The sequence below is a fragment of the Neodiprion pinetum genome, chromosome 1 (genome assembly GCF_021155775.2).
Source record: "Neodiprion pinetum isolate iyNeoPine1 chromosome 1, iyNeoPine1.2, whole genome shotgun sequence".
Classification (NCBI taxonomy): domain Eukaryota; kingdom Metazoa; phylum Arthropoda; class Insecta; order Hymenoptera; family Diprionidae; genus Neodiprion; species Neodiprion pinetum.
In genome coordinates this window covers 36,420,214-36,445,623 of record NC_060232.1, presented here as the reverse complement: position 1 = coordinate 36,445,623, position 25,410 = coordinate 36,420,214, and the positions used below count along the sequence as shown (strand labels likewise).

Here is a 25,410-nt window from a genome sequence, read left to right as displayed (position 1 = left end):
TCAGGAGGTAACCGCGAAAAATCTTCTTCACCTGTCGCTAAGTCACGCGACGTTTGACGCCTACTGCACATATCCTTATACTCAACTGCGTCGCGACGATGAATTTTCGCTTCGATGTTGTGTGAGGCGACTTGGAAAAAACAGGAACACGTGTTTCTGGGGAAAATTGTAATACGCGAAATTTCTGCAGTACGACTTCTGGAAAATGGAAAAGCTGATGATGATCGCAGGTCCATATCATTAAGCTCGCTAAAGAAGTGCCCGAGGTGAACAACAAAAAACATTGGATGTGTATTTTTTCAGACTGCTGATTTAGCGGTGAAAACTTCCCCTGCAGTTTAATCACCCGGGAAAATCAATTTTTTAGAGTTTTTCGATAATGCTGTTCAATTTTTTGATATAACCAATTGAACGTTATTCCCTATATCAACTTTTAGCCTCATAGGTTGCATCTGTTATTCGTTGGCGTGGTTTTACCCCTTGAACGATGATGAAAATCGGTAAGGTACAACTCGGGTACTTTCGTTGTCAGTGCCGGCGCTGGGACACCTTCGTTAGACTTGTCGAATCCATCCGTTGCAGGTGGAACCATTACCCAAGACGGATCTTGAGAGGAGTTATTCCGAGTGCATCTGGCTCTGAAGGAATTCTTAACTTTCTTCCAGCTTCGCTCTTCTCCTTCTTCTTCATCTTTTTTTTTTCAACTTCTGCTTCTATTTTTCGTCTTTTCCGGCACTTACTACCTAGCTCATAGCCCAAGCAATGGAGAAAAATAAAAATAATAAATATGAAACTTTTGGGATTTGGTAAAAATGTCTCTTCTGATCTGTAAGTCAGCCTACTATGTTTCAAAAATTTCATATTTATTAGTTTCATTACATGAAATTTGGCCTTCGTTTATAATTAATTACAATTTGAAATAATATTCTCATTATTTGGGAATCATTTCCAGTATTATGGAAGTCGTTTATTTAGGTGACATCATCGTGTGTTCAGGAATCATTGAACCGTACGATAAAACTCCTCCCATAATCCAATTTGAGACATTCAATTTTCAATTCAAAGCCAGAATAAACATATCAAACATAATTCAAACATTTCATATTTACTATTTTCATTCGCTGAAGTTCGACCTTCGTTTATAATTAAATTGTGAGATACTGAGTACCTTGTTATCGACTCCAGTATTGCGCAAGTTGTTTATTCAGCCAAAATTGTTGTGTGTTCAAGTGTCGTTGAATCGTAAGGTGTAATTCCGCTGACAATCCGAAAACCTTTTAAACATGCCTATCACGTAATTCGACGTCAAACGATCTGAGTTGACGTATGTTCGGTAGCTCAGTTGACAACGATGAGTAGTTATATAATTTGGTGTTACGATGAAAGATTTCAGCTAGTCTAGAGGTAATCGCGAAGCAGACATCATTCTGCTCCGCTTCTAACGTCCACTTGAAAGTTCGCAACTAATATTCCAGGCATTCAAGTGTTATCGAATCTCGAAGAAGTAAGTCATTTTGACTCTATTCCGTTATATTCTTTTTCGCTTTATAGTCAACTCGACCTTATATATACGCCGACGAATGAACATTCTGTACCGTAATTCAATTGTAGCAGTAAATTTTCATTGAGTTCTCGGGACTTTCAGGTTTGAAATACTGTATCACAGAACGTTTCAAAGTTTTGACATACTCCTGATCTTTACATAGATCATTATTACTCTGGCAACGATGACGTACAGCTTCAGCCCGCCGAGTACCTGCAACGTGTCCCTACCGGGACCGACTTTTCAAAGCCTCTGCAATGCTTCGGCAATATTGGTTTTCATGTCCCTTCTGGATGAGTTCACGCGAGTCGATGAAAAGGTTTCCGGTATATGCGAGCGAATCACATCAATAAAAGAACCTGCCGACGTGTACGACTACATTGTAATTGGCGGTGAGTTAGTTGACGATACGTGGAAGCTTGTTTCGATGTTCGAAAAAGTAAATCGTATGTCGACCCGATAAAATATTGGGACAATTGCGGCTTTTTTACAATAGGTGGAGGTGCGGGTTCCGTGGTGGCCGCCAGACTGAGCGAAGTGCAAAACGTAACAGTCCTGGTTCTGGAAGCTGGTGACGACGAGTCAGCAGTCACGCAAATTCCTAGCCTTACTCTGGATTTGATAGGTAAGAGAATAACGAACACAACTGACTCTTCCAACAGCTGATGACAACAATTCGAGAATAAGATGAACGCAATGTCTTCAGGATCCGAAATCGATTGGAATTATGACACGTCAAACGAGACCAATTGCTGCATGTCTACAAATGGCTCCTGCTCCTGGTCAGGGGGGAGATCTCTCGGGGGTAGCACAGTCATCACGGGAATGACATACGCGCGAGGCAATCCTACCGACTTCGACAACTGGGCTGCAATGGGCAATGAGGGATGGTCGTACAAGGACGTGCTACCGTTTTTCCTAAAGTCGGAAGACAACGGTGAAATCGATCGGGTCGGAAGCGAGTACCATGCGACAGGTGGACCGCTTTCGGTCGAGAGATTTCCCTACCAACATCCCCTTGGTTACACCATATTACAAGCAGCCATTCAGTCAGGGTTTGGCGTAAGCAACGACCTGAACGGCGAGAAAAGAACCGGTTTCTCGATCCCGCAGGCAACACAAAAAAAAGGAGTTAGACGTAGTAGCGCAAGGGCATTTTTGTGGCCGGCTAGAAATCGCAAGAATCTCGACGTGTCTCTGAACTCTTACGTGACTAAGGTCGTCGTTGAGAATGATCGAGCGGTCGGTGTCGAGTATTACAAGGTAATATCATCATGCGATCCTGAGTATCATAGATATGCAATTCCAAAGACCAACTTGGTGGATGTCAAGGTCGCGACTTGAGTTCTTGTGAAATTCACGAATTTCACTGCACTTTTGAATTTTCCGCAGAACGGGGATCTGAAGACGGTGAAGGTAAACCGAGAAGTCATCCTGTCTTCAGGTGCTATCAAGACACCACATATTTTACTCCATTCCGGCATCGGGCCGAAGGATCATCTGACATCGTTTGGCATCGATGTTGTCAAGGACTTGCCTGGCGTCGGAATGAATCTTCATGACCAACCGGGCTTCTCTATCCCATTTACCGTGAACGAGCCCGACGTCTACTATAACAACTGGGCCACCGCCACTGAGTATTTGGCTTTTCAGACAGGTCCCTTGTCCAGTGCTACACCTATCGAGATCACGAGCGCATTGGCGAGTAACGAAACGACGGACGACCACCCGGACATCCAGATCTACCCCACTATTAGCCCCACGAACTGTGCACCGGGTGAAATCGATGCTTTGCAGAGCACGGGAAAACAAACCATCACTTTTACAACGACATACACGCACGTCAAGAGTAGAGGTACTGTGACGTAGGAAAAGAAAGGAACACGTACATATCATTGTAATTTTACCAACATCGACACCTTGTGTTTCAGGACGAATCAGCCTAGCTTCGAACAATCCTTTTCAGGACCCAATTATATGGGCCAATTACTTAGACGATGATAGGGACGTGAATGGTCTTCTTCAAGGCATAGAACATATCTTGAGATTGGCGGATACTGAGGCCTTCAAAGCTCAAAACTTCACCATGGCCGCCACAGTAATCGAGGCTTGCTCCAACTTCACTTTTCCCAGCTCTGAGTATTGGGCCTGTGCAGTGCGACAAGATACTGTTCCTCAGTTTCACCAGGTTGGTAGCTGTAAGATGGGACCATCATCCGACCCGTTAGCAGTGGTTGACTCCCAGTTACGAGTTCATGGTATAACCGGTCTTCGAGTTGCAGATGCCTCCATTATGCCTCAGGTAAACATTTCGGTCGTAGATGTACAGATTATAATTGTTCGAGACTTGTGACGTGGAAATATGTGATAACGAGAAATACAATTACAATTCTTATCAAAGGTGACCTCGGCCAATGTTGGGGCGCCAACCATCATGATTGGAGAACGTGCTGCCGATTTTATCAAGAAAGCTATGTATTCGACCGATTGCTCGAAGAACCTGAAGCTCTAGATGTCTGTTCCAACTTGAAAACATATTCTTGTTAGTTAGCAATGAAAAATAAGCCGATGAATATTTCTTTCCTTGTCAAACCGGCTAACGCAAATTTCATTTCGATCCTCTCTTCACTTATCACTGCAATGTTTATTACATGCCAATGATTCAATGTGACTCAACAAGGTCAATTTCACCATCTGTAGTGGAGAATGTTATTATACCTATGAAAATTAAAGATAATTATGAAAATATGAATAAAATCAAATTGCAAAATTTGGATTCTTTCTCAGTTGTGGGTCAATAATTCCAGCCAAGAAGGTTTTAAGCTAAGTGAAACTCGCCCCTCAACCTTGGATTATTAAACTTTTATTTTTGGCATCGCTTGAGAGTCGTTTGGTGGTGCTTGGTAGTCTTATTTCAAGGTTTGGTGGTGCATGATTTACCTTTTAATACAGAAAGACAATTATCGATGCGGGATGATCGAAGACGAAGACGTGTAACAATAATGTAATAAGAAAATGGCGAACCCACAAGTTTTTTTAGTTAGTTAAAAATTCCAAGGAAATCTTCAGAAATGTTCATAGAACGTTTTTATTGTATCAAATATCTTGATAAATTATTCCAGAGCAATTCGTGACCAGGATGTAGACGAATCCATGATAAAAAATCTTTCTCAGTGGGGAGTTTGCAAATCGTGACACGGCTGCTCTTGAAAAATGAACAGCCTCAACAATCCTGATGCGATGTGGTCGAGGCGTCCCGAGCAAAAAGGCTGAGCTTTTTCATTCATCCCGACGGTTTTATGCGCGAGTTGTTTGAATTTTTGAGAGAAAATAGCTGGGACCCGGTGAAAATGTTGCCAGCTTGTACGCAGAGAAGGCGTGGGATCTGAAATAAGAGGAAGGTGGACGTACGAAGATATAAAAACTATCGAGGTATATAAGGTATATCTCGGCATAAATAAGACATTTATTCTCAAAGTGGCGGCGAGGAGGCATTGCGCCAAAGAATGGAGGGAAACTATTTATGTAAAACATAAGAAACAACTTGAGGGGCCAACAGTCCTACCCCCAGACACGGGGTCGCCTAAACTTTCACCCTTAAATAGTATTATTTGTCTTTCCATCCACCCCAGGATTTATTCCCTCGCATAAAAACGTAACTTTGATATTTGTATCGCTGTATAGTACACAACGCGTCTTCGTTTCACTCGCGGTTTCGCCTATCACGACGGAATATAACCAACTTGCTAAAATTTTATTACACAAGGACCGACGCGACGTCAAGAAGTAAAGAAATAACAGACGTGGCTGGACTCACGTTTATATCATAACTTTGCTAAACAGGTACTCACTTCTTTGCGAGCATTAACTAAGGGGGAAAAAATACTTGAATACAACACCGACTCGAATGCTTTAAATAAACTCTTATTCAGACAGTTTCTAATTCCCCTGTAAGCCGATTGTACAACTTCAATTATACCCCGTATTGTTTGCCGTACAGCTCCAGCGTTCCACGTCATTCAGCAAAGTGGAATAACGCAAAATTTTCTTTACATACACTTTGCAGAATTATTCCTACGCCTATCGATGAAATTCGATAAAATCATAATAACCAACTAGTGAAGAAAACTGCGGAAAATTCGTGCCGAAGGAATTTGCGAGTTACGATTTAACGAGAAGAGTTCAATCACTTTGAGAACGTTCTAATAAGAAAACCTTTCTCCAAAATCGTTGATTCCCATCGTCCAGCAGAAACGTTGTTTCGTCTCTGTCCACCGTCATTGTCCATACGAACGATACTTTCCCTGTCCTTGATATCCAAACAGCTTATCTCAACTCCAATCGAGCCTGACTCTGATCGCATTCGGTCGTCGCCTAGGAATAGCTGGTGGAAGGAAATAACCGCACAGCCAGGCGGTTCGAGCCGCTCCACCTTCGACGCGACGGTTTCTCACGCTCATTGGCAATATCTGAATTCGTCCCCTATTGAATCGACGGTTTCAGCCTGAACACCGACGTACGACATACCGACCATGCACACGGACGAACGGACGCCCGCTATTCCCTTGTCGTACAACTTGCCGGGGCCTCGATCCTCCGCACCTTCGCCCTCTGTTCCACCTACGCGCGAATACTCCTCAATTCGGCCGAGCTGCTCACGTGTGCGTGAACCGAACCGCACATATCCACGTACGATTCGTACTGTGACCAACCCCGCGGACTCGTGCTCAACGGGCGCAAAACCGCACTTGCAATTTAGAGTTGAATCCGTAGGTATTTCACTACGGTTTAAATGATGGCGGCGTGAGGTTGACTTTTGATAAATATCACGTCGATGGTGATACGACGATATGTTTGCATTCCTCGAATTATACTCGATCGATCGCTTGCTCAGAGCGGACCTTAAATTGCTTCGTCAAAAACGATGCGTTATTTTTATTTTTTTTTTTCATTATTTTGGCTTATTATTGGCTTTTCACCTCTTTCGACACGTTCGCGAATTCAATTTCCGATCCGATCCTGTACCAGCCATTTTCAGCAACCATATCCCGACGTGAAAAATCCTTAGCAAGTGCGTTCGAAGTTCAGTTTACTCGCCATTTCTTTCACATCTCGTGAACATGATGAGGATAAACGACGCGTCTTACCACTGTACCGATTCAGTTTCCATCCGTTATGCAGTTTGAGGGTAGTAAAATTCACCCTTGTTCCAGAATTACCGAATTAGGTTGGAGATTTGTTCACGCTCCATCCCGACCTGGCTTTACCGCAGAATCGGATTCCCGTCAAGAGTTCAGGGATTCCGATAGAGCGAGTCCCAGACCGTAAATAGAGGCCTCTTTCCGCCGGGGCGCGTGCACTGGGAAATTCTTTGCCAGGTGTACGTAGCTTTCCTTAAGCGGTAAGGAAAATGTGAATATAAGAGGAGCGAGAATTTCTCGAAAGAAGTGTGGAAGTAAGGAAAACGCGTTTCAGTGCAGCGAGCAGCTCTGCAGCGTAAGAAAAGAAGAATAGTAGAAGCTGAAAAATAACGGGGAACACAGCAGTTGGAAAATGTAATGTCGGGTTTGGCGTGCTTCGCACAGGGAGAGAATTGAATGGGAGAAAAAGCGGAGCGAGCTGGTTCGCCGGACTCGCAGGGATGCCGGGTGCTCTTTGAGCCCCGAGAAGACGACGTGCTTTTCGTGACAAAAGAAACAGCATCGTATAAACAGCTTTTCTTTGCTCCTCCACCAAAACCTTTCATCTCTTCATACGCGCTCACTCTCTCTCTCTCTCTCTCTCTCTCTTCCTCCCTCCTATGAAGTTGGCCATAAAATATTAGTGGCCGTGTTAGTAGCTGTGTTAGTCACCGTAAACAGAACTCGCTTCTCACTGCAGCCACTTTCCAGCTCTCCTTTTTCACCGAGCTTCGCTTTTTCTGCCCGGCGTTTCAGACCCCGGCAGATACATATATAAATATATATATGTATATGTATATGTATATGCTGTATATATACATACAATTTTGTCAAAGGCTCTTTGGGGGGAAATATATTGCTGACGGTTTCGAGCGACGTAATTGACCGGTCAAGATCTCCTCGAGATGTCAGGATGAAAATTGATCGAGCCTAGAAAAGTCTCGATTACCCTCTCGATCTATCAATGTCTGCGCTATGCGTGGTTTGTTTCTTCGCGAAGGATCGGTGAACGGGATTTCAAATTAGTCGAATTTGTTGAACGAAACTTCGTAGCCGGTTCGAAAGTTGGTCGATAAAACGCGAACGACTTCGAGACAAACGCAATATAAGCGATTTTCTTTCTAGAATCTGTATAACGCGATATATCTAATCAATTCGATGAAATCGGGAACCAGAGGAATGGAGGGAAAAAAACCCATGCGAAGACCGAGACCGAGTCGCTGGTTCGATTTTTTTGCCAAATATCTAATTATACTAAAACGAGTCAAACAACGCGAAAATAATGCGCTGCAATTGTTAGCGAGGATGTCTGCCGATATACATATATTCACTGGAAGAATATCGAGGGTGGAATATACGCGGCGAATCGGGAAGTGATTTCGTTTCGGAATCAAACGGCGTTACAAATTGTTTTACGAAGGACCAATTTGGGCAGGGGGAAAGAGTTTAAATTGATTCGAACGCTAATCCGAGCTTCGAGTCCCGCTGGAAAAGTCATTCGGCGTGTTTGATATCGTTACGTTTTACAATTATTCCCCGCGGTGTCTGCAGGAAAACCGGCACCAGTCCGCGTCATTTAACAAATTTAATTAACGCTCGTTCAACGAACCGAACGCCCGAATCTGCCTCAGTCCTGCAGCACATTCTCGTTCTCATAATTGATCTTATGACGTTCACCGAACCAGCACCCGAAATTTCCCCGGCTTAGGCAGCCTCGGATCTCCTGAATACTATCACTCATTTGCCCGAATTGAAACCCAACTCACCGCGTGGTTGAAGTTGAACGAAACGTTGCGGAAGCCTTGCTAAATCATGCTCATTAATTTTCATCTCAGTCACAAGAACGGAAATTTCAAAATTTTTCGAATTTTTTAACTTTCTCACAACAAAAGTTCTGGACTTCTTTTTTTATCCCGCTTCAACGAAATTCGATGTTTCAGAATCGCAAGCATTTCTCTGTACAAACCATTAATTAATTTGATCCTCCACGGTATAAAAATGTTGTCGTGTTATTTTTTACTTTTATTTCTTTCTCTCAATCTACAGCACTCAAAATTGGACCATGGTTTAAATCTTCCGACACTTCCCGGCTTTTCCATATATGCTGAAAAAAAAAATGCGAAACAATTCCATCCAACCGATTCTGTGTGCAGGGTGCGGATGGATGGCGAACAATGGATTAATCCAGCTATCTGTACTTCCCTGACGGTTCTAAGTAACCCACGTTTAGTCTGTTTCCGTTATCGGGTTTGGATAGTAGTCCCGGTAACCTGCCCGTCTGCTCCGGATGGCACAGGTATCGATCAGGTAAGAAAGCCTCGTGACAATCGGGGTGAATGAAGTGTCTCCGTTTGCAGTATTTTGAGCAAATAATCCCGCCTCGGAGCTGGAAGGAAGGAAGGTCCTGGGAGGATCCGAATGGCGTACATATATATCGTCTCTTCCTCGCTCAGTGGACATCGTAATCGAGCCACTCCCCGAGACAAACAGCCAAGCCCTTTTCCTCGTCCGATTCCCCGTCATCCGACCAGCTGTCAGTCCTTTGGTCCGTGTCCTTTGCTGTCCTTTTTCCGGTTTCTCCAATCCGCAGCGTCGCCTCGTTGCCGCGGCTCGAGGACCAATTTTGCATCAGTTTTTCTCTCCGTTTCGGGTACGTATAAACGTCGGCCGGTAAAAAATTCTAATCACCGCGGTATTAGTCAGTCGCCGAGAAGATTGAGGAGAGTAGTGGTAAAAGCTTTTAGGATCCTGGCATGGCGGTTCAGGAGAAAAGTGAACAGCGATTTTTTCGGCCTGTATCTTCTTTGAAAAAAGGAAAACTACCGTATCTTTTCTGAGGATACTTTTGACAGCTGGTAATGTCCTTACCGATCCGCGTTCCATGGACGAAAATGACCATCCGTGCAGCTTGAATTCCTTCCGAAATTCTTCAGTGACTTTCAAGATCGTCTGCACGGTACAAGTCTGAGAAACCGGGGTTGAATTTCGAACGCTGAATAACGAGGTACTCACATTGCGCAGGGATGAAATTACGATAATTAAGCTTGAAGAGACCGCGCAAAAAACGTTTGAAAAAATCGCTCACATGACACGTAGGTACGAAACTGTTCAAAGTATATCGCGTGTAACTGATTCCGAGAAGACTTGGCACGCTGCTGAAAGTTTCGGTTCTAAGAGTGAGTCTCGCGCTGACTTGCGCGGTCAGAATAAGAAAGCGATAGACTGTCTCAGCATCGCTCAGCTTTGTTTGTCCGGAGCGATTAGCGTCGTGGAATCGATATCCCAGTTCGAAGCGAGACAGATTGGATATCTGCTAGGTAGTGGATACGCGCGTCAATCCCACGGGAAAGGGGAATGGGAATGGAAATGGGAATGGGAAGGGGAAAGCAAGCGAAGTCGGAGGAACTGAATGGGACACGGGAATTCCATCTGGATTTATTAAAATCAAATCCGTTTAATGTAAAGCAGGATAAGCCCCCTAAAAGCAAGCCAAGTAGAATCGCGGGACGGATTCTAACCGCGATTGGCTCCGCGGAGTGAATCCGAACGTGTTAAATGAACGAGCCGGCGGAATGAATTGGCGAGTGTTTCATAGCTATAGCGATCAGACCAAGGCTGAAGACGCGATGTCGAGGAACCCCGCTCGATATTATTTAGTCACCCTTATTTATTCAGATCCGGGTATCATTATGCCGCCCTATCGCTGCCCAGGATCACTTCAGATTCGCGAATCCTTGAGGAATCCTCGAGCAGTCTTCGTACCTTCACCCTTTTATCATTTTTTACCTTATACGTCATGTTGGGTTTGGCAGCGAAACCGAAAGAGGAGACGTTTCGTTTGTGTTGGAAATGATTGAGTCAGCGAAATCTATTGGCAGCGACGCGATATTCGAAGAATAGACGATTTTTTGTCGGATCGAAATAGAGAGCTTTGGTTATTATCCCGCAGGATACTGCCGGCCGTTTTTTTGGTTCAACAGCTGTACCCATCAGGAGCAGATTTATTAATTAGAGTTCAGGAAGAATCGAACTGTCCAGATTGAGTGTCCCGAATTTCATTTCCCGGGAATCTATGTACCCAGTAGATGTAATAAGGGAAAACGTACGATTTTCAGACTTTTTTCAACCCCTTCTGGAAAATGACGTGAGCATAATAGGTGGGCAGGGATCGACTTGCGAAGGTGGACCCAAATTCGGGTTAAACAGCGGGCATGTGCCATTATTATTACGAAATATTTCCATGAAATTTTTCAATTTTAGAAGACCTCACAGAAATATAATGCGAGACTCTCGGAACGCCGAGGCTCGAGGATCCTTGAGGACGCACAAGTACGATCAGGGGTGTTCATAATCCATAGTACCGGGAACGGCGTGTTTCGCATAAGCCCGGCACTTGACAGGTGAGATTGAATGTATTTAAAAAATTATACCGTCTTCAGTCTCGCGCATAAATATGCATGCGACGAGGGTGATAAAATTCACGCGTATATGTATAAGTATCACGCAGCTGATCCGAAACTCGATCAACGAACCGACTTTCAAATATCAAGGCGATAACTCTTCGCTACGACACGTGCATGCATTTTTCATACGAAGAGTAGGTACATTAAACGGCGACGATTCTTATCACTCTCGCGAATCATTCTTTTGCCGCACATTTAGAAAGATTAAATTCTATTCGCAGCTTTTAATACATAACCGACAAAATTAGGAGACTCAAGGGATGTGAGAAAAGCGTCGGAGGAGGTGGGGTAACGTTAAGGATAAAGTTCGCTTTTAGGGATGTAACCGAACGGCGGGCTAGACGTGAAAGGAATCCAAATGATTTCCGAGAGACGAACTTAATTTAATATACCTATACCTGCGGCGGCGGCTCAGTTTCAGAGATATTGGATCTCCCCTCCCTCCCCCTCCTTGCGACGAACGAACGGAGAAGAAAAATATAAAAGAAAGGCAAGAGATAAAGAGAGAAAAAAAAATAAATAAAAATTAGCCAAGTACGAGCAGCGACTGTCGGGAAACCGGAAAAGCGGCGAACCGCTGAAGAAGAAGGTAATTATATTTGTTCCGAAGCGTATTATCCTATCCGTCCGTTCGACGTGCCTCGCGATGCTGCGGGGTACGGATGTAAAACTCGGAGGGTGGTTCGAGCGGAGCCGATATCGTGTGCAATTGCATTTTGCGCTAGAATAAAAGGCTGGAGGAATAAAACAGAAAAATAAAAGAAAGTGAAATAAAAAACAGAGAGGAAAAAAAGTCGGTGGCAGTAAAGAACATTCCGCACGATTTATTGATTTTTATTTATACCCATTGTACGCGCTATCGGTTGGTAATAAATGAGGCCGAAACTGCAGTGGGTGTACTATAGATGGATATAATAAACGAGGGGTACCGGTATAAATTTATAGAGTGCAGTTGTTGACGGCACGTGGCAGAGTGTTTTGCCATTTTAATTAATCACGAGCTGAAACAAAACTCGGAAAGACCGGGAGTTCAATGATCCGATGGCGATTGTACCGGCAACAATGGTCAGATATGAAATACAGCGAGAGATAAAGTCCCGGGATCTATATCCGTGATCAACGCGTTGAACAACAAACCCGCGTTGCGGTTTATAAAAACATATTTCACCCCGTGGGCTGCGGGTTAAATCGCATCGCTAGTCGGCCGATCGTTAACCGGCCGGTTAATTCCGATCTTCCGCAATCGATTGGAAGTTAAATTAAAAGAATAATGATTAAAAGAGAAATCGGAGGGTTTTTTATCGGGTCACGATTGCTCGATGACGACCAGCGGATAGTCTTGCTTCTTTCTGGCGGTGCGGATACGATCCGGAATACGCGGTTAGACTGGAGAAAAGGGTAGAAATGCCGAGCCGAGGACGTGAAGAAGAGGGAAATAATAATTCCAAGAAAGCCTCGCGGCGCGATGAGGTTGAAACGTGCCTTATTCGCTAACGATGTTGGTTATACACGGGGAATAAAAAGATACAACAAGGTATTAAAAAGATAAAGAGAGGAGATCGAGGGGAAGAAAAAGAGAGCCAATGAGAAGACGAAGAAGAAATTAAGCAAATATACGAGTGATGAATACACTCTGGTTAGAGCGATAAAACTTCTCACTCTCGACATTCGGTTATATAGTCGGTTAGTCCTGAAATAAAAACACAAATCCTAACGCTTTACGAGCGGCTAATTGATTTACGAGAATGCAGCTCAACCGAGGCGCCCATACTCGACATGCGTTGTATACTGTACGTCTGTACGTAATTATTAAATAAAAAAAACTCTCATTCATAAACCAACGATGTCCGTGGAGCGATTTTTCATCGAGCTGTACGAGTGGTTCATTCGGTTTTTCTACTGCAATAACTCGTGAACAAATACATTTGTCATAAATTTAATGAAGGAAAAGTGGCAGATGGTTTTCGGACGCAGATTTCAGGCAAATTCTTCTTCACGCATTATACCGATGTATCAAGTCGCTTGGTGATTAGCCAGTGAACCGAGAAGAGACCCGAGTGTCACACTCGTCGAAATATGGACGATCACTTGACTAATTAAAGCCGACGTAATGTCAATAGATGAAAAATTTTACTCACCGTTGGCGTAAAGTCAGCAAGACCGTGGATGTTCGCCCGAGGATGTGGTAAAGACTTTAAATAAGCCAAGTCGAAGCTGTTGACGAATCTTCTGAAGAATGTAAAGATCAGAGCAACGCTGAAACAAAGATTGATTATCGTATAGAACTTGCAACAGTGAGTATAAGAGGATAAAAATGTCTGGTAATTTTCGAAGCGGTGAAATTTCACCGAGCCAGAAATTCATGGAACTGAAAATCTTGGATCATTCGGAATTTCGATGTTTCAAATTTTCAAATTTTCTCATTTTTACACTTTCGTAAGTTTGACTTGTCTCAGTTACAGTCTTTCGGGACCTTGAGCGTTCGGTTTCGAATCATTCGAAACTCTGATATTTCGTCAAAGTTTGATTATTTTACGTGAAGTTTCTCCACCGAAGAATTCGGAATTCGGTATTTTTGGAACTTTTCAAGTACGGGATTCCCGCCTGACTTCATCCACTTAATTTTCAACCAACAGCGAGTGAAATGTGAATCGACCGAGCGCTGCTCGAGGAAACACATCGACGGAGAAAAGTACGAAGCAACGATTACATCGCAGCCGCGCATCAAGCACGCGAACTTGAATGCACATGGATGGCGGGCATTAATTACTGGAGATAATTACGTCGTCATCCGCACCTTGGTGCGAGGGTGAAGGTTTACTGTGATAGCGGAGTATCCAATATCCTGGTTAGTTACCGCGCCCTGCACCGCGTCTCCATGATATCCATACATGCGGCAAACTTCTACCTTGCATATCCCTGCAGTACACTTTATGCACATGTGCAAGGACTACCGACGTGACACTCGCCCGCATATGTGCGTCGAAGACTGCACTGCGGACATGCATATGTACCGGTTATGTACCTACCTACCTGCGGTGCACATGCCCATGATGCAGACACCTGAGGCCCCGGCTACGCGTACATACGCGAGTTGTTATTATTACAGCTCAACTTCGCACCCACCAGCGACGCTCTCTGCTGCAGCCATCACGCCTTCGATATAACCTCACGAATGCCTCCTGTTCCCGGATTTGAGAGATCAACGGGACGTGCGATACAACGGTATAAATCTCGATCCGTTTTACCGTTTTCATTCGGATCCCGAACTTGGTTTATTTTATAATTAATACTTGCGGGCGTGAGTTTGAGGAGTGACGGTTTAACGAATCCTCTGGAGATTTTTACGTACACCCGTAAACAACCAGCCGTCGCATACAGGGAATATAACAATTTTGTAGTTTAATCATTTCATAAAAGCTCCGCCGCCGTGACACGCGTCGGCTTTATTACCTCTGGGAACAAGTGTTCGAGCACCCTGAACCGTTTGACGCACAGTTTGCGGCCCGGCTGAACGATGTCTATCAAAGAATATTGCTCTTACAGAGGGTAATAGTGGAAGTGTAATTTGCAACCACAACTTGAATTGCCTACTCACTGATGTAATGACTTCCACAGGGAAATGGCGCCTCGGGTCTTTCAGTTGCAGCACTGTCGTTTACTTCCATGGCTTTCTTCAATTTCTCTCTTCCTTCAATTATTCTGCGTCCAAGATACTTCCAAGTCTTGGTGAACGTTCGGTTGAATAACTTTTTGGGTAGGGTTGGGATAGGTAGGAGTATAAAACGCGAAGGGTGAAAGCCTTTATTCGTCTCAAGGATGTTACCGACTTGGAACGTTTCGAGTAATACCGCGACGTTTTTGCACTAGGATGTACGCAGCGAGGATAAAGCGTACACGAAGGTTGCGTCTTGAATAAAGGAAACACAAGCTCAAAGCTCCGCCGAAGTGAGCTTAGCGTTTTTGATGTAATAAGCATTTCGAGCGATTCAATGACGAACGGTATATGTACGTATCGTCATTCAAGACAACATACAGCGAACGTGATATTCGGAGCGTTGATGCCGGCTGGAACAGTAAACGTCCTCGAAGTTCGTTATAATTAGCTATTTCTGAGAAATGGCAAGACGCGTTGCTCTTTCTCATGCTCCCTGTTGTTTTCATCGCGATTTCATTCGAGCCCGAGCACCGTGTGAAATATAGAATATAATATACAGCATATTTACATAATATCTTCATTTAACGGTCGTTAACGAAGATTTACCGCAGCCACTTTCCAAGACTTTCGGCACGAGCTTCAGCTCGTCGAGACAAGGAGTCGCAGCTGTGGAGGATAAGACGAACAGTCGGCATTAAGCAGCGTCCTGAGCATTCTTAGTAACTGGTAAGATTCCAGACTACGTGAGGTAATTACGAATACAATTATCCCGTCTACAGAGAGCGATGGTAATTGTTGATAACGTCAATGAAGCTGCCAAGAGGCGAGGATCATCCCTCGGCGTCAATCACAACGATGTTACAAGCGAGAGCTTTCGGGATCCTCGGAAAATGTTGATGATAATTACGACCTTCTCTTAGAACTCGAGCACTTGTAATTTCCCGATGGAAAATTCGGCTCCGAAAACTTGAGGCTAAACTCCTAAGGCGTTTCGATGTTGTATTTTGGCGGCTCAAAAGTTTCCTCATATTCCATCCAGTCCAAACAAGTAGGTACCGTCTTCTCCTTCTACATATCTCGACTTTTCCAACATCTTCGGTTCAAATCGAGTCTTGTATTCGTTGGAAGTGAGCAGATGGCAAGTATTGCGGACTGAAAACGAGGCTGGAGGGCTTGTTCGACAAAAATTGACACTTTTCGGTACCAATAACCGGCGTGTGTACTCGACTGCCTCGACCAAACTTGCAGACCTGAGTTAGTTGCGCGTAAGTTGAGAGACGAGAGAGACGCTCGGTGGTAAGACAGCTACCAATTGTTCTCAACATTGCCTGTAACAAGACTTGTTAGACCAGTTTCCTAGTACACGAGCACAACTCATCCGAGAAGTTCGCTCCATTCACACCCAGGGTTTCAATCGCCGCCGGTCTTGTTCCCGGCGCCAAATCTTGTGCCGACGAGTTATCGTTGAAGGGTTCTTACGGCCGGTGATCACGCCACCGATTTGGCGGAAAAAACCGACCGTTGGATTCTGCAAGGCGTCCGCTGAATTTACAAAGTCATATCCAATTCGGTGGCTTACGAGGACGCTTGGTGGCCAGACCACAGGCTGCGTCCTTGGTATTCAATAATTCCTTCTCCGGAGTTTCCACCCGCTCGAGCTGGCTTAAGCATCAACCTCCAGCTGGGAGTGAGCTCGAGTACTCTAAGCCAGAAATTCGAAGCTACACCGTGAACTCGGGAAAAAGTTTTCTTCCAGGGGAGGATGATCCTTCCCTCGTGGCTTGTTGCCGGCTTCTGTACATTCCGGAAATGGGTCATCGAGGCTTCGCCTGGCCGCGGATTACCAGACGGGATAAAAATTACCTGTTCCTAATTATTCGACCATCAGCAACTGCGATTTTTCGTGAAAACTGCGAGGGAGGCGAGGCTTGTCCTTCGGCTGGTTGCAAGAACGTTTTCTCAACCGAGTGCTCATCCACGCGATAATCCAGCTGTATTACGCGTCCCCCGAATTACTCTGGGACTAGTCCAAAATCAGATAGGATTAGGCGACGCGAACCTGCGCCCACGATTCCTATCGTACCTCCATAACTTTCCCTCTTCATGTCCCGTGGACCACTATTCAAGTCTCTTTGAACAGTCTAGCTCTCGTCCTGAGAACACGGGGCGAGACGCGATCGATTTTCAACTCGAGCCCTCATCTTGTCGGTAGTTGTTGGTATCAAGGACGATCTTTTAACCAACATTGGGAGATCAAGAAAATCTCGAGGGATTATTTTCTCTTAGTTAGAGTCAGTTGTACCAGCTGCACTGATCCTGGAAATTCCATCAAATCTCTCAAGATTCATTCAAATCTTATATGGCTTTCGAACCTTCACCGGATCTCACCAAGTGTTATAGAATACTTTCCAGTTCGTCAAGTCCAGTGAAAAAATTTTTTTTCAAGCGACTACAATTAATTATTAACTAAAAAACTAACCCTTGCGAATTCCGCCACCGAGTTCCCTTCAACGGAACACCGAGACACGTGTGTTCTTATTTTGGTCCTATTACCGGGGCAAAAAGGTTTACGATCGAATCTACGTTCCCAAAATTCACGCGCTCTACACGCAAATAAGTTCAGCAGTCGGTTGGAAGGCGAGCACTTGGCTCTGTAAAAGTTTGAAGAATCACTTTGCTCGTCGAGTTTCTTTTGGTGGATAAATATTTTGTTAGACAGTTACACGGTGTGATATTGATGGGTATCTACTAGATTCCTCGCCTAACCGACGTATTTTCCGTTGGCATTGGGAGGGAAGGGGGATCGGTGGTGGATCAGCTATACCGATACGGTTGAAAAGTTTTCCCAAGTACCGAGAACGACATGCGGAATTTGGTTCAAAAGCGGATGCAGGATCGTGTTTGGCTATTCAAATAACGAAAAATAAACAGACAGGTAAATATAAGTTTTTGAAGAAGTTAATCCAGAAGCGATGGTCGACGCTGAGTTTACATGTCCCCCAAGACGGAGATTTTCCTTAGCTCGGTGGGTGAAAATTACCACAAGATCGTCGGTACGGCGGGTTAATTCATTCACAGTAATTAAGAAACCGTGAACTAACGGCCAAGTTTTCCAAAAACCCACCCCAAGGTGCAATAACACTCTTGTAACTTAACCACCGTGCATAGATGCCGGGACAGCCGTGCAGCTCATGCATACGCGATGTAACCCCGTAACTTCAACGATATATATATATCATTCATTACCGATCGAGTTAAGCTGTTGCAGCCCGATGATGACGATCGGAAACTTCCTGCCCACCGTGGAAAATGAAAAAAAAAAAAAAATTGGATCTAATTGTAGGTTGCGTATTGTAATACTCGCCAATGCTTCACACCACAGCTTTAAGGGAACGAACGGTTCTTTGAAGAGGCAAAGCTCCCGGGTCAAGGTGAACGGAAAATTTCGAGTAAAACTTTTAGCAAATTTTCAGCTCTTTCACCCTCTTGATAAACCGTTCGATCGAGACCCTCGTCCTGCCTTCTTTTTTGCCGAACTCCGCCGCCGTTCGCCAGCTACTTGATCTTACTTTTGAAAGCCTGAAAGCTGCCGCGCAAAGTTTCAAGCCAACGTTTTCATGTCTATCCTTTCATCGTTTGCATCTAGGAATGTATGTATATACATAAATGTATGTATACATGCATACATCCATACCCGCGCCGTAATGCCGATCGGGTAAAACGACCCTGACACCTACTTGAGTTATCTAAGCCAGATGAAACGGTTTAGGTCTGATTTCAGACGCTTTTCAGCACTTTTCACCTTGGGCGTTCAACGAGGTTATGGTTGAACGTTTTCGATTTGGTAATAACTTTTTTGCTATGCGTGAAGTTAGAGTTTTACGAAGCGCGAAAGAAAAAAGCCAATGAACAAAGTAAAAAGCTACTATTGATCCATGGAAAACCCTTTCTCTCAAGTTCTATTACGAAACTGGCATTCATCATCTGTCAGAAGTGTTCAAAGGAGATTAATTTTACACAAACATCCATTCAGGATAGAATGATTATATCGCCGAAATTTCACTACGAGCATTTACGAAACGCGAATCCATTTTATCCCTCGGATCTACTGCCTTCATTTCAAAATGAAGTCACAGTCATTGTAGTCGCAATGAACGCATTTGAGAAACTGCTCGCTTCATTCTCGTCTATGAAGTCATTCGTTTCAGTTTCCCCGTTTCTTTTTTCATCCCCCATTTCAAACGTGTAATTTGAAACCAGCCGAACAAATTTTGACGAGAACATAGAACTGAGCGTCTACTCTGTATCGTATTAAAAAAAAAATCCAGCAACCAAAATAAGGAGAAGCTCGCACCGCCGGCGGCACGGCTCGCGATAATTTTCGATGCAATTAAGCTGCACGGCGAGCTTCAATGATATAATGACAAGATAATACATGAGCTGGCGGTTACGTGAAGGGTAATACAGGATTCAGTAACATTTCCGTACAATAATCACGTTTATCTTCAATTAAAATCCAATCCCTCGAGAGAGAGAGAGAGAGAGAGAGAGAGAGAGAGAGAGAGAGGGTGGGGGGAGGGGGAGAGGGATAGAACATCCGTGGCGTGGTTGTAACTCGCAGAGGGTATAAGAGGTATGCGGATTCGCGCCTCACGGCTCCAGCAACAGCAGCAGCAGCACTCCGTGTGCAATCCTCAAGATATATGGGGAAGCTTGCGTTGCAATATCGCGAACGCAATATCGCACCGATGTGTGTTTGTGTTGGCGGGTCCCGGGTTTGAATTTGTGTACAACTCGCCCATCGATTGTGTCCAGAGGTTCCATTGCAGCAGCCCTGGAGGTGCAGTAGATGCGGAGCGCTGCTGCAGGGTCGAGAGTTCAATTAAAGATATGAGAACGAATAGTCATCATTTCGTTCTGTTTTCTCGTTCACACGTTTTCTCTCTTTTTCTTTTCTCTCTCTCTCTCTCTCTCTCTCTCTCTCTCTCTCTCTCTTTCTCGCTTCGCGTAGCCAATTGACGAGTGAATAATTTTCCAATCGGGACGCGGTGCTTTTGTCAGCCCAGCTCTCTGCGCCGTACAAACTTCGTACTCTCGACCATTTTCACCCCCTTGCACACGCTCTTCGTGTATCGTTGAACGCGGTAAAAATCGTCCGCGGTGAGTTGTTTAATTAATTCAAGTGTTGTTGTTAACACTGAAATCCCGACAAATATTAGCGTCAGCTGATCTCACAGCCTTTCATTTATACGTAGGGCTTGGGTTTGGTCGATTATTATTTAGGGGCGGGATTGAAATTCCAAATTTGAAAAGTTCCGCAAGCGCCAAATTACGAATTATTTGGTGGCGAAACTTACAGTAAAGAAATGAAACTTTGACGATATATCAAAGTTTCGAATGGTCCGAAACCCAACGCTCAAATTTCCGAAAGTGCATGGTTCCGAAAAGGCAAAATTGCGAAAGTGGGAAAATGAGAAAATTTAATAATCTGAAACATTGCAATTCTGAATGATCGAAGGTTTTCAGTTCTGGGAATTTCTGGCTTGGTGAAATTTCACCACTTTCATCTTCCGTTGTTTTGGATTTTCGATATTCTTACGTTTGGAACCCTGGTCATTCTGATTTCCGGTTTTTCTCATTCTTTACATCCTCTCGTTGAGTAAACTGTCCTCTGTGAGTATATTTTAATTTTCAGAATTTTACTCTATCGCAACTTGAATTTTCGGAATTTTAAGACGTCGGGTTTCCGGCCATTCGAATCTTCGTTGTTTCCTCAAAGTTTGATTTCTTTACTTCAAGTTTTTCCACCGAATAATTCGGAGTTCAGCATTTTTGGAACCTTTCAAATCCGGAACTTCAATCCCGCCTCCCAATTACCGCAATGTTTAACAACCTCGTACACTATCCGACGAAAACTTTACCGCAGAGATCGTTTACCGTATCCCCAAGAGTCTCGAGGCCAAAATTCCCATCGCACAAATTGTTCCCCACAGTCCGGCTCCTGAGATCCCATGAGGAAGCCCGACCGGAAACGAGAACATCCGAGAGTAACAGGAGCTCAGGAGGTATGCGGGAAAGTTCGCCGGCCAGTTCGGCTCGCTACATTTCACCTTCCCGATTCTCGAAAGCTCTTTTCTGGACACCGAAGGAGTGGAATGATCTCCGATAGCTATAGCTTGAGGAGCTTTTGCACATCTGGTTCTATTATAATATAGTTTCCAATATTTCCCCCACGGAATTTGCCTGAGCTTTTTAAAGCTCCGTGATCACGAGTGAATTTCATGGTCAGTAAACGAAGGGGTGGATGAAGCCAAGTGACCTTGAAGAACTCTTTCTCTCTCTCTCTCTCTGGAAAGTGGTACCAAATTGATCTCGACTGGTGGATGCAACGGAGGCGGAAGTTGAGGCGCAAGGCGCCCAACCGGAAGGTAGATGCGATCCAGATGCGCGCCGGTGAACAACCCTCCGAAAATCGCAGGCACTCCAAACGCCCTTTGACAAACGATACCGCAAGCGCGAATTGTACAACCGCGAATGCATGTTCCTTGTTCCTTTTGCCAACGCCAGTGTTGAGTTAAATTACCCGTCCCTGGTATCTGGTGACGCGGAAGAGGTTTTCGGACCACCTACCCTCAAACACTTTTCCTACCCTTAACGAAAAATATACTCAAACATAAGGTTTCGCATTTCATACCCCTCGCAATGCAAAGAAAACCTCCCCGCGGAACGACGATCTGACTGTTTCTGTATTTTTTTTTTTTTTTTTTCATGTTTTTCATTCACAAGTAGGAAGAATAAAATGCGGGAAAATAGTTTCTTCAGCTTCGATCTTTACAGATTTTATCACACGTGCGATTCTATATCTCTAGCCTGTGAAATGATATCTGTTGAGGTTAAATTTTTTACCGGTGACAATTACCTGCATCATTTGAACTAGTTGAGCTTGCGTTTTCTTTGCAATTTCTAATGCAAGCTGCGAGTCTAACAGAAATTTGTAAATCCTAATACAATTCGATTCGTTTTTAATTCTTGCAATATAATAGTTTCTGACCTCCAGTCCAACTTAAAAATTCACCTTCTTCAACCCCGATGTGTCACATCATAAATGCTGAGTTTTTTTTTTTTAATGAAATACAATCGCATTACTGTGAGTTGTAATATCCTAGAGGAAGAAAAAAAAATCGCACAAATTTCCTAATTATCAAGATAAATATTTCCAAGGAAGAAAGTGACGAAAAAATTTGTCTTTCCGTTGTTGAAAGACACAGGAAAATGATGAATAAATTTTTCTCCATCAACAATATCTAAAATTTCGAAAAATAACTTATTAAAAATATTAAATTCGAGTAACCTTTACTTACAACGCATGAATAAATCTGTGTACTGTGTACAGACATAATGTTTGAGCATATGCGTATAACGACAAGCTAAATTAAGAAACGCTGGGCGCGTTCTTCACGGTATAAACAATTGTTAATCGTGGAACACCGTTCTAGTTCTCTATCGTTCTAATTTATACCTCCCCAGTTCCGTATCACGATCGACTTACACGCTACGGATTTTTCCTCTCTTTTCCCGCAAGCATGATACATATACATGTATAGTCGGTTCGCGATACTCCGGAACTTGGAATTAAAGGGTACCAGATCGTATTTACGGTCCACGTACGAGGTCTTATTTACACACCGTTGGAACGGATCTGTGATTAGGTTGAAATTATTTACGTGACGGAACCGCCTCTCTGTTTAACTCGATGCTGATGAAAATAAGAAAAAAGAAGAAGAAGAAATAAAAAGAATGGAAAATTACTTCTTACTTACAATTGGATTCTTTTCTCTTCGATGATGCTCAGTCGATGATATATTTTGACAAACGAGGTTTCGTTCTAAGACCGCAATTAAAGAGCATAACCGTTAATCGTAAGACTCGGAATGATGCCTGAAGCCTGCACCTACGCTTCTGAGTTGTTGACAAGGTAACAAATTGTAGTAACGATGCGGATGAATTCACGCGCACGTCTGTTAAAACCTGTTTTTAAACTACTAATGTATTTTTGTTCTCTTCGTATTTGCCTTTTTTCTATATTGTTGGTACATCGTGGAATATAATCATCGAAATGATTAACAGGCGGCCAGAGAATTACTGCAAGTATCGCTCTTATATTCATTATTTTGAGGACTATACTTCCGAAGAATCGGAATAAATGTAGGCTGATAACATAATGTTACTTATGGATTTTTTTGTTGAATTGGCAACGTACTTTGTGCCAGAATTATTTAGTCCGTATTTGGAGAACTGCAGTGAAAATTGCAAGCAGTAGATTTCGAAAGAACGAAACGAGATATTAATTATACAAAGACGATCGAAGGGAAGGAAACAAACCGTCGATTCGTTTTCTCTTTAATATTGAACTTGTATAAAAGCAAAACCTCGCGAAATTATTGCATTCGCTTGGAATATCGTAGCAGATATATCTAAAGGAAAAAGAAGGCTCGCTCGGCGCATCGGAGGAATAAACAATGGATGCTTTTTGGCTCGAAACGGAGGAGAGAAACGTATGACTAGAATTGCAGGATGGGTGCAGCAGTGCATAGGTGTGGAGGGACAGAGACTGGTTTGGCCGAATCGATTTGGCGGATAGAATACATGTATAAACGTCGAGAGCGCACGTGACGGTCGAGTAAAAATGAATGAATAAAAATAAAAATGAGAAAGGTTTTCTGATAGAATACGTTCGATCATATCTCATCGTACGGAGGCAGCTGCAGTTCGAATTCGCGTGGCAAAGTTTGACTCTGCGATTCGCGTGCGCATGCATAATGTGTGCATATACAGCTAGGTATTTCAAGATGTCGAAGAATCGAGCGAAACATTCGTATTTCTTTTTGTTGGGGTCATTTTGTAATTGAAGAAAAACTTTCGGTGGAATTCAAGAACAAGAATATAAGCAATGATAATTACGACGAATGAAGAAGTTAGGAAATCGAAAAGACTGAAGAATACGAAATTAAAAATAGTGTTTGTAAAATACTTTTCTCTCTAGGAAAATTCTGCCGGCAAAAATCGGTTTCTTTACTCGGTAACTAAAGATTCTTTTCTTCAATTCGCCTCGCCGAATATTGCGGATACGTTCCGTTCTTCCAAGCTTCATAATAATCAAACACCGACAATAACATACAATAATATGTATATGTACGTGTAGAGTGCAGATTCGAACCCGCATCGAGGATAGTTTTTGAAAAATTCCCAGTTCGAGTTCGTATTTCCTCGTTCCCTGGACACTGCGCACATATCCTAAGCGAGTCACGTGCAGGGTTGATTTACGGTGGATCACAGCCCGAGCTTTCCGCGGAACCAAGATGGAAAAGAAAAAAAAATGTGTATTATATATAATATATACCGTCAAAAAGAAAAAAAAAGAAAGAAAGAAGAAAGAAAGAGGTGAAAACCATACAGCTGGGGACGTTATATGAGGTAGCGAACGAGAAAGCGAGTGTTGAGAGAGTCGGGAAATATGGTGTAAAATATAAGAGGTGGAGAAATGAAAAAATTACTGGAAGAAATTCAATCTCGAAATCGCGGCAGTGTACTAAACTCGAAAATTCTAGGCAAAAACGACGCGCTTATAACCGGCCCAGCCGCAACGGACAACAAGTAAAAAATCACCTCGTATATTTCAGCGAGTCATCCCCTCCCACCCCCCCTTGCCGTGCACCCCCTTTCTCCATTTTCCCCGTCCACGTCGAGGCCAAAATTCGAGGCAAATTTTAAGTTACGAGGGAAGCATATTCCCTCGTATAACTTTTGAAGCTCCACTCACGGAGCGTAAAATGTAATTCGCCGCTCTCGTATAAATAGCGCCCAGGTTACTCAACTGAGCTACGATGTACGTATAGCCAACCGACACACGTGCAGCGGTGAAAAAAAGAAAAAGAAAAAACAGAAATAAAAAAAAAACTAAACCACCTCGCACGTCGCGATATTTTGGAAAATGCTCGGATTCCCCGTTTCGCGAATAATTTCGAACAATAGGCGATCGTTTTTTGAATTTCAGAATAAAGTTGTCCATCCGACAAATTCGTCGTTTATGATCCCTCTTTGATCGCTGTATATAGTGAGCCATAGGATCGGGATCGATTTGACTCTCCCACCGGTTTGCCGAGAGGTAATTGACTATCCTTCCGTTTCTTTTTTTTTTTTTCCGCGAGTGGGTGCAAGGGGGTGATTTTTTCCTAGGCCTCCAAGTACCTCGGATCCTGTTCGTTTGATTAAATTATCATTTTTATCATTTTCTTCCCGTCAAAAGCTCGCCGCTCGCTTTTCGTGACCTTTCAACGTCACGCTAATCCAACGGATGAACGCGAAGATGACATTTTTTTTTTTCTCCCCTTTTCGTCCTCCCGTCAGCTTCTCATCTCGTCCGACAAGGCCTTGTAATCGATACCCGCGGTATGGCTCAATCGAAAAGAAAAAGGAAAGGAAAGAAAGAAAAAAGAAAACTTCTCCCTCTGTGTACGCGAATTTACTTTACGCGACGTTGACACGTATATCAGGAGGTATTTGTAT

The 25,410-nt window shown here is 43.5% G+C and overlaps 1 protein-coding gene across 1 annotated transcript; it reads left to right on the top strand.

The window, feature by feature from the left end:
* The first annotated feature begins 1,380 nt into the window (after positions 1-1,380).
* On the top strand, positions 1,381-4,305 carry LOC124221499 (glucose dehydrogenase [FAD, quinone]-like). Its single transcript, XM_046631590.2, has 7 exons — positions 1,381-1,504; positions 1,707-1,935; positions 2,040-2,168; positions 2,250-2,806; positions 2,936-3,398; positions 3,475-3,845; positions 3,945-4,305. The coding sequence occupies exons 2-7, from the start codon at positions 1,728-1,730 to the stop codon at positions 4,053-4,055; spliced, it is 1,839 nt and encodes a 612-aa protein (XP_046487546.1). The 5' UTR covers positions 1,381-1,504; positions 1,707-1,727; the 3' UTR covers positions 4,056-4,305.
* The last annotated feature ends 21,105 nt before the right edge of the window (positions 4,306-25,410 follow it).

Bases quoted from the DNA above. Each gene is read 5' to 3' on its own strand.
- LOC124221499 (XM_046631590.2), top strand. From the start codon at position 1,728: ATGACGTACAGCTTCAGCCCGCCGAGTACCTGCAACGTGTCCCTACCG. The intron at 1,936-2,039 runs GTGAGTTAGTTG...TTTTTACAATAG, and splicing joins CGACTACATTGTAATTGGCG to GTGGAGGTGCGGGTTCCGTG. The intron at 2,169-2,249 runs GTAAGAGAATAA...CAATGTCTTCAG, and splicing joins CCTTACTCTGGATTTGATAG to GATCCGAAATCGATTGGAAT.